This window comes from Natrix helvetica, assembly GCF_964273705.1.
Source record: "Natrix helvetica genome assembly, chromosome: 1".
Taxonomy (NCBI): domain Eukaryota; kingdom Metazoa; phylum Chordata; class Lepidosauria; order Squamata; family Natricidae; genus Natrix; species Natrix helvetica.
In genome coordinates, this window is record NC_138548.1 from 223,672,702 (window position 1) to 223,681,737 (window position 9,036).

Consider the following 9,036-nt stretch of genomic DNA (forward strand, 5'->3'; position numbering starts at 1 on the left):
CAAAGTCGGCCTCTCCGCCCACCGCCGGCTCTGGCCCCGGTCCCAAGTCGGTTGCAAATTAAAAACCTCCAATTCTGGCACTGCCAGCACCAGCGCATTCCCACACATTTCAGCAGCCATTTCCAGCCGTTCCGAGCCTTGCGCAGCCCTTACACCACTCCTCCGCTCTCCTCTGCTCTCCTCCAAATTCAAACGGTGCTCTCCGCCGATTTCAAATGGCGTCTCGGTCGGCGTCTCCCCTCAGCTGTTCACCGGCTGACTTCCCAGGCTTTTTTGTCGTCAAGCTACCCTGGGGGACCCCCACTTGGGTCGTAAAAAGATCCAGGGTAGCTGTTTGCTGGACATCCGGTCCCCCATGATGGAAAAGGGGGGCCGGCAGCACCCCCTGTTCCCTTAAAGAGCCGCAGATCTACGGAGCTCTGTAGCGGACCGCCATTTCCTCCAGGAAGCACAATGTTTCCTTAGCCGGTTAATTCCTGTTTGGCTTTCCAAACAGCAACTTCATTCCAGCCGTTCTCCACGTGGAGTCACGCTGGACAGAACTTGTGACTCTGAGAGCTTTGCTTAATAAAGTGGAATATGTAGCGTTGGCTATATTTATAGTGGGTGTGCCAGGGCTTGTTGCTTGCACTCATTTTAATATTAATGCTGTTGTATGTAATTTGGCAAAAATAATTAATGCTACTTTTTAGTTAGTTTAGTAATTAAGGTGTTGTTTTAATCTTTTAGGTGAATCATGAACTATCCAGAACCAGTTTAATATTTTACACAATTTGGCCTCTGATTTGAAAATTGATATTTTAAGATCTTGGTGGGAAAGCTTTTGGGCTCGGTTACCACAGGTTTATTGGGAAATGTTCTATATTATTTAGTCATCATTTGTGCTATTTTGATTGGTGGGTGCTGTTTTGTTCAGTGTCTTTCCTCCCTTTGCAATATATATGTATCACAGCTTTTTACCCTAAAACCCTTTTTCACACTGCCTCAGGGTCAAGTTTATGCCCTGTATAAGCAATTGTAAGGATGCTCCACTTTTGATTATGATTCTTTTACTAACCCCTCTTACGATACCTTGTCTAACAAAATAAAAAAGAGTGAGATGTAGAGGTTATACAAAGGTTATGTACAGACATGCGCAGCAAACTGCCATGATCTCAGTGACCAGTTACCTCAACATCTATGATCTCACCTAATTAGTAGAATCAGTCAGTACCAGGAATTATTGTGTTATGTGAAGCCTCTACCCTGGCTGGGATGGTCTTAGATTGACAAGGAGAATGTACCAATAAGATGCTGTTGCTACCCCTGCTTTTGCTTTGCTTGTTAAAACTGCATAAAAGCCAAATAAAGTCTGTGTAAGGCAGACAGACATTTTGGATACAACCTGCTGTGATGGATTTCTGAGACCAACAAAAAAGTACTGAATGATGTTAATTTCAAATCTGAATCTGCTAAATATAATTATTAGTTGGGCAGGGGAGACTCATTCACTTCACCCTCTGTGGAAATAAAAAGTACTGCATTTTGGGGAGTATAAGATGCTCTGAAGTATAAGACGCGCCTAGATTTTGGGGAGGAAAACAAGGGAAAAATATCTGCCTCTGCCTCCCAGCTATTTGCCACGTGGAGCAAACAGCCAGTTTCACTTTCAGTTTCTCCTGATCATCAGCTGTTACAGGCTGCAGAGATTGCTATAGATTATTGAAGCCTCTGCAAGACCCCTTTTTCTGCAAAGAGGTAAATTGCTGGGAGGCAGAGGCCAAGGGTTGAGGCCCGGGGGGGGGGATACATTCAGTGTATAAGCCACACCCAAATTTTCACCCTCTTTTAGGGGGGAAAAGGTGCATCTTATACTCCAAAAAATATGGTAATAGAAACTTGTGCCTTAACTTTATGCATAACATTAGGTACCATATCACCTTGAGAATTCCCTTTCTAGCTCCTCTCTCATCCATTCTACTTTTGTTGTGTTAAAGAAAGATGTTATGTGATACCACCAAATCTTGTCATACTGTAGAAAGCCAATAAATCCTTGCCTATAGTGGCTTGCAATTAAGTTGCTGACTTTTTTCGATGCTCAACAGCCAGATCTCACCAAAGACTTTAGATCACTCTGGTCAGGACACAGTTCTGTATGTGCCAATGACTCAGAAATAGGGGAGCAGAAGTACCAAATTTCAAAGGTGGCATATTGTGAATTACATCTTGCTTAGAACTATTGCTCTCAAATAGCAATGTGCCTGAATCGTGACTTTGTTTATATGAAAGTTGGAACTTCTGGCATCGAATCTTTTCCTGGAAAAAACAACCCAACCCCCAGGACTTTGGAACATTGTGAGCCTTGTGCTTCATTCTGGAACTTGTTGCCAGGATTCCTGCTTTGCTTGATCATCTCTTACCAGAGGTGGTATTCAGCTGGTTCACACAGGTTTGCGCCAAGCCCCCGAACTGTTCCTTCTGTCACTGGTTGCTCAGAGAACAAGCGGCTTCCATAAATATATAAGTCCACTTGGTAAAAAAGATGCACGAAGCAAGTCTACCTTGGCTTACTTGTGGATAAGGTTATCCATTGTGGGGATCAAAAGGAAAAAAAAAGAGACTCCCCTGCTTGTGGGTCAGATTGTAATTTCAGTGGAATAATTTGGACATGGAGTAGAAAGTTTCCACTCAATAAGAATGATTTTGGATACAAATAGAGTTTTGTACAGAATTGGATATTTGTTGCAGGATTTGGTGCCATAACACCTTGTATCTTCATTGATTAAAAAGAGCTTGTTCTCTTATATTTCAGGAGTTGAAACTTTTGTGCTTCTTAAAGTGTTTTTTCCCCCTTTTCAGGCAAACAGACAGCGAAAAATGCTATAAAAACTAAAAAAAGAGCTTCCAAAGATTGCGTAACTCACAGTTGAGCTGCACGATCCTCGGAAGCTCCCCCCCCTTTTAAACCATTTTTTCCCTGCCGGTTTTGGTGAACTGGCAGGGAAAAAAAATGCTTTAAAAAGTGAAAAAAGTTGGCCACGCCCACCCATTCACATGACACCCCCCCCACCAAGCCACATTGCATTAAACATTGTTTAACACAAAACATTTTAAAAAATAATATCTGGATTTTAGTCTCATTCCAGGTGCTAGGAACAATCCCACAAGTCCCACAGCATAAGCGCACCAGCATTCCTACCGTCCCTGGCCTACTATATGATATGTGCACATTTTATGTGTTCATGTAATACTCATTTATATCCATTTATTTGTACCAATCTCATGCAATAATGTCCATGTCTATACTAATACCTGTTAGCTTGTACAAAATAAATAAATAGAAATAAATAAATAAGGGATCCGGTTTAGGTTAAGCCCGAAATCAGCAGCATAAAGAGCAGCAGAGAGATGCTGTTTTTGTGGGATCTAAAGCCCTTGCTCCCATCCACACCTGCATAGTGTACATGTGACCTACCTAGTGCCCATTATTCATTTGTCTTGACACCCCAGAATTAACTTTCTCTCTTTGCCCTTTGACTTACCGGTCTGAGCACTCGCAGGACCTCCTTCAAGGCAGCCTGGGTGCTGTTCACAGAGCAAAACACGGTTGTGCAAGCCACCATGTCCACAGAGTTGTCAGACACTGAAGACATGTTCTCGGCGGAGGCGACCACAAAATTCTTGAACTGGAGGTGCGTGTTCTGAGCCAAGTCCCATATGTTCTGGAACAGTGTCTCCTTTTCCTTGTGGATTTTTAAATTGTAAATTTTGCTGAACTGAGTCATGAAAAATGGGAAAGTTTTTTTGCAAATAGGATCCCAGAAGCCAAAATAGGCAAGCACATAGATGGGCAGGATGAAAATGTTCAGGCATTGTTGGAAGATGAGAACCAGCATTGTCTTCGATGGAAGAAAAAAAAAACCCTCCTGCTTGACTCCCTCAGTGATTTCTTTGAAATACTCCTGGTTATTCCCAGTTCCTTTAATCATGTTTCGTAACCAAAGCGTCTACATCAGGTCCTCAGTTTGAATCTGTTCCAGTTCTTCCTTAAAGCAACAGCGACTGTTTTAGTCATGTAAAAAAATCTTTCAGTTATACAATTTGGGATGAACACGCCTTGAATGGTGTAGGAGTAGGGATGGATTTCCAGAGAAAAAAATGGAGACTACTGGAACCAGGACAGTGATGGGTTCTGGGTGGTACGGCCCAGTAATGGGCGTATCGGTAGTAGACAGTAGCAGCAGCCACCATACCAGTATAGTAGCTCGTTTGGCCCACCTGGCTGCCCTCGTTCTATGACCGTTTATAGCGCAACTGTCCAATTGCGCATGCACTCACAGCCCCTGGGCGAGCAGTTCTGTGTCACAGGGCACTATCTGTCAGAAAGTCCAGTTTCCTCCTGAAAAAAGCACCTTTGGAACTTTCAGTCACTTGTTGGAAAAAAAAAAGAAAGACCCAGTGGGTGTTTTAATTTACAACATTTGAATTTGATTTAAAATACAGATTGTTCCCATGGAATCGTAGGGCTGGAAGTGACCTTGGAAGTCTCCTAGTCCAACCTCCAATTATAAACTGTCTCAGGTAATAAATTGCCTCCCAAATTGTCTACAGCGTTGGCAGGCAAGTAAATCTAGAAAAGACATTTTTATATGTTTCTGAGGAAACCTCAGGGATTATGCTTGAAATTGGGAAAAAACAAAACGTTGATTTTAGGTTTTGATGATTAGAATCATTTTGTTGTTCTAGAAACAGCTTGAAATGTTTAGAAATGTAAAGCAAAAAGTTGAGATCATAATTCTTTTTTTAAAATAGTTTATTGCTCTGAAAAAAGTCAGCTGTCACTTTTTTCCCCCTATGTCTCTGGACCCTTATTTCCCTTTGCTTTCTAACTTTTGTTTCTTTATTGTATTTTTATTTTATAATCAAATTTAATGGCATAAAAATCCACATCAAATAGAAAGAAATTAGGTTTTTTTAAACTTAATAGTTCTTATTGCAGATTTTTTTCAGAAACAACTGATAGTGGAAATGTTTGAGAATGAAGGAAGCTGAAGCTCTGCCCCAAAATACAATGACAATATTTTCTTAGAAAAAAATACAAACCTGAAAAATGGACAAATCAGAGACAGATGCAGATGTGTATGTGTTGTGTGCATGTGCATTGAAATCTTAGCTTTACAAAAGAAAATTCTAGAGCAAATCCAAGAAAATTAATAATTAAATACATTTAAAAGACAGAAGACAGAAGGTGACAAGCAACAGGGAAAAAGCAGAACTACTTAACATGATTTTTGCATCTTTGCGTCTTTACCCAAAGGGAAAAAACACTCCAACCTATCAAAAACAGATTAGGAACACAAGTTAAAATAGGGAAGAAAATGGTAAGTGAGCACCTGTCTTTCCTAGACAAGTTCAAATATCCAGGACCAGATGGATTATACCCCAAGGTTCTGAACAGACTGGCAGATGAGATCTCAGAACCACTGGCCGGAGGTGGGTTGCTCCCGGTTCAGCTGAACCGGTAGTGGAATTGTGGCCTCAGTTGTAGAACTGGCAGTGACCCACGCTCGCCACATCCCTGAACCGGTTCCCCGATCTCTTATGCCATTGCCGGCATGTTTCTGTGCATGCACAGAACAATATTTAGTCAACTGTGCATGCATCAGCAATGCGGAACCGGTGCGTACGTGAGCAAAGAAAGCAGTGCACATGCAAAGCATATTCGCAGTGAACCGGTACTGACCAGTATAGGAACCCTCCCGTGTACTGAACTATATCTTTCAAAGATGCTGGAGCAGCAGGGAACTGCCACAGGACTGGGAAAAATCTGATGTAGTTCCCATCTTCAAAAAAGGGAAAAAAATAGATCTAGGAAACCACAGACATATTAGCCTGACCTCAATACCAGGGAAGATTCTGAAAAAGATAATCAAGCAAAGAATCAGCGAACACCTAGAAGCAAACAAAGTAATAACCAAAAGCCAACTTGGGTTTGTCCAAAACAGATCATGCGGGACTAATCTAATTGCATTCTTTGACAAAGTGACAAAATTAGTGGATCAGAGGAATGCTGTTGATATAATTTACTTGAACTTCAGTAAGGCATTTGATAAAGTAGACCATAAACTACTACTAGATAAATAGAAAAATGTGGGTTAGACACAGGGGTGGGCTTCCAGAAATCTTCTGTACCGGTTAGAAGAGGTTTGTCATGGAGCGCCTGCCCTGCCACCCTTGCTCGCTTGCCCCACCTGTTCCGTCGCCGCTCGTGGGTGGTAGCTTGTGCGGCGCAGCCGACCTAGGACCTTCCTGAACTTGCCTAGGAGGCATGGCCACCAGCAAAGCATGGGGGAGTTTCAGGGCATCCCCGCCCAGCACTGGTTCCCCGCTTCCCTTCACAGCGAAGTTTTCCAAGGTGTGGTTTTCCTCTCATTCCTTGTGCCCAGCTCCCACTGAGCTCCAATAAGTCGGAGAAGAGCCTTTGGGGAATGAAGAGGAGGAGGAGGTGCACGTGCAGGGCCATGCCAGCTTAGCAACCGGCAACCGGCAGAGGCAGGAAAGTTCTCGGGAGCGCCAAGAGCCTTCCTGCCTCCGCTGGACTTTGCGCTCTTCTCTGTGGGCGCCTCACAACTGCAATAGACACCCAGAAGCGGCTTTTGTGGCTATGGGGTTTGGGCTTCCAGCTCAACAGCCCCCACCGCTTGTGGAGGTTTATTGCAGTCATGAAGAGCACGCTCCTCGGCACTCTGGGAATCTGCGAAAGCAACTGGGGAGCACCGAGAACCTTCCTACCTCCGCTGGACTTCTTGCATTCAGAAGCAGCGGAGGCTATTGGGATGGAAGCCCAAACCCCATTAGCCACAAAAGCCACTTCTGGACATCTATTGCAGTCGTGAGGCGCGCACAGAGAAGAGCACGAAGTCCAGCAGAGGCAGGAAGGTTCTCGGTGCTCCCCAGTCACTTTTGCGGCTTCCCAGAGTGCCAAGAACCTTCCTGCCTCCTGTGGACTTCACACTCTTCTCCGCGCTTCCTGGTGAGCAAGCGAGCGAGAGAGGGAGGATCAGGCCACCTGATCCTCGCTCGCTCACCTGCCAGGCTGCCTCAGCGTGGTTCTGTATACCTCCATCTTTCTGCGCCCGGCAGCTGTGGTGACGTCATCAAGATGAAGTCCGGGAGCACCGAGAACCTTTCTGCCTCTGCTGGGCTTCGTCTTGATTATGTCGCCACAGGTGCCGGGCTCGGAAGGACGGAGGTAGCCCAGAGCGGCGTCGAGGCAGTCCAGCGGGCGAGCCACCGAGCGAATGATGGAGGATCAGACTGCCTGATCCTCGTTCGCTTGCTCTGGCTACCTCCATCCTTCCATGCCCAGCAGCTGCGGCGACATCATCAAGATGAAGTCCAGCGGAGGTAGAAAGGTTCTCGGTGCTCCCAGAAAAGAGCATGAAGCTTCTATGCTTAATTTTATGTTAGGATTATTAGCATTATATAAGCTTGTTTGAGATGGGTGGCCATAGAAATTGAAAAGTAAATTAATAAACATTAGGTTTATATTCCTTTCTCTGGTTCGACTCTTTTGGAGTTACATGTTAAAAATCTCTGCCTTGTTCACAAATGTAACTCTGGGCTCCAACCAGGTCTGATTTAAGACAGGAGTGTCTAACTTTGGAAACTTTAAGATGTATGCACTTCAACTCCCGGGAATGCTGGCTGGGAAATTCTAGGAGTTGAAGTCCACCAGTTTTAAAATGCCAAGGTTGGACACCCCTGGTTTAAAGTGAAAAAAAGGGGGTCAGAGCACAGCAGTGTTTTCAAAGACACTTCCCTGTATTATCTATGCACAATTTGAAGAAAATCTCTTTCCCAAGGGAGATTTATAGCCTCCTGAGAAGCTGCTTGAAGTTTACGCAGGAGAGGGTAAGCATTTCTCTTGAGAAAAAGCTTTTCCTCACAATGTGGTGGGACAATAATAAATGGAACAGGATTTCCAACAGCTACCTTTTGTTTTTTTTCTACCACATTTTGATGGGCAGCTATTTTTTCAACCTCCTCCTCTTGTTGTGAAAGGGAAGAAATCACCTTGTATTTTGGACTGAGACTAAAACTGTGTGGATCCTGATTGGAATATAGGTAGAGTCCTTGACTTGCGACCATTTGTTTAATGACTGTTTGCTTGCACTGAAAAAAAGGGGGTGTATCATTTTTCACACTTATGACCATTGCAGAATCCTTGTGGTTACCTGATAAAATTCAGACACTTGGCAAGTGGCATGTATTTATGATGGTCATGTTGTCTTGGGGTCATGTGATCACATTTTGCAAGCAAAGTCAATGGGGAAGCCAGATTCACTTAGCAACTTTGGCTAGAAAGGTTGTAAAATGGGACTAAACCAGGGCTCCTCAAATTGTGGCCCACAGGCTAGATACGGCCAGCCGAACCCATTAATCTGGCCCACATGGGATCATGAGACTTCCCCACCCACATTGCCCCACCTACTCCCCACCAGCCCTCACCCACCCTCTGGAGGTCGAGGAGGCCAAAAACAGGATGCATGGGCCCTTTTTTGGATGGCAGAGTGGCACTGGAGGCCAAAAATGAGACACACAGAGGCCCCCGCAGCTTCTAAATCTGCCAGCCAGGCCACCTTTCCTGCTGCCTGGTCGCCTGCCTGCTCCTTGCATCCATCGCATAGGAGAGCTGCTGATTCTGCCTGCTGGTTAGTGACCTGGTTTTTTTCCTTTATGCTTTTAATGTTTTTTTAAAAAATTATTTATTGTGTCTAGAATATTTTTAATGGTTTTATTTGCATGTACTTTGGGAGATTTGTGTGTTTCTGTAGTGAATTCACTACAGAAATAAACACAAAATCTGGCAAAGCTGCCTTGCACCAACCTGGCCTGCCCATAGAAAAGCAGCCACTTTGAGACACATAACATTTATAACATTTTTTTGCTTTTCTATGGGCAGGCCAGGTTGGTGCAAGGCAGCTTTGACAGATTTTGTGTGTTTCTGTGTGATACCTGGTTGTTTAGGTTATTGTGGTTCCTGGTTCTGTGAGC

General features: G+C 44.1%; 1 protein-coding gene across 1 annotated transcript in view; it reads right to left on the reverse strand.

The window, feature by feature from the left end:
• LOC309388675 (thiol S-methyltransferase TMT1A-like) overlaps positions 1-3,941 on the reverse strand; it is a 43,909-nt gene extending 39,968 nt beyond the window's left edge. Inside the window, exon 1 of the mRNA XM_081946206.1 lies at positions 3,522-3,941. Coding sequence (XP_081802332.1) covers positions 3,522-3,875 — 354 coding nt within the window. The 5' untranslated portion in view covers positions 3,876-3,941. The remainder of the gene's footprint in view (positions 1-3,521) is intronic.
• Between the last annotated feature and the right edge of the window lie 5,095 nt (positions 3,942-9,036).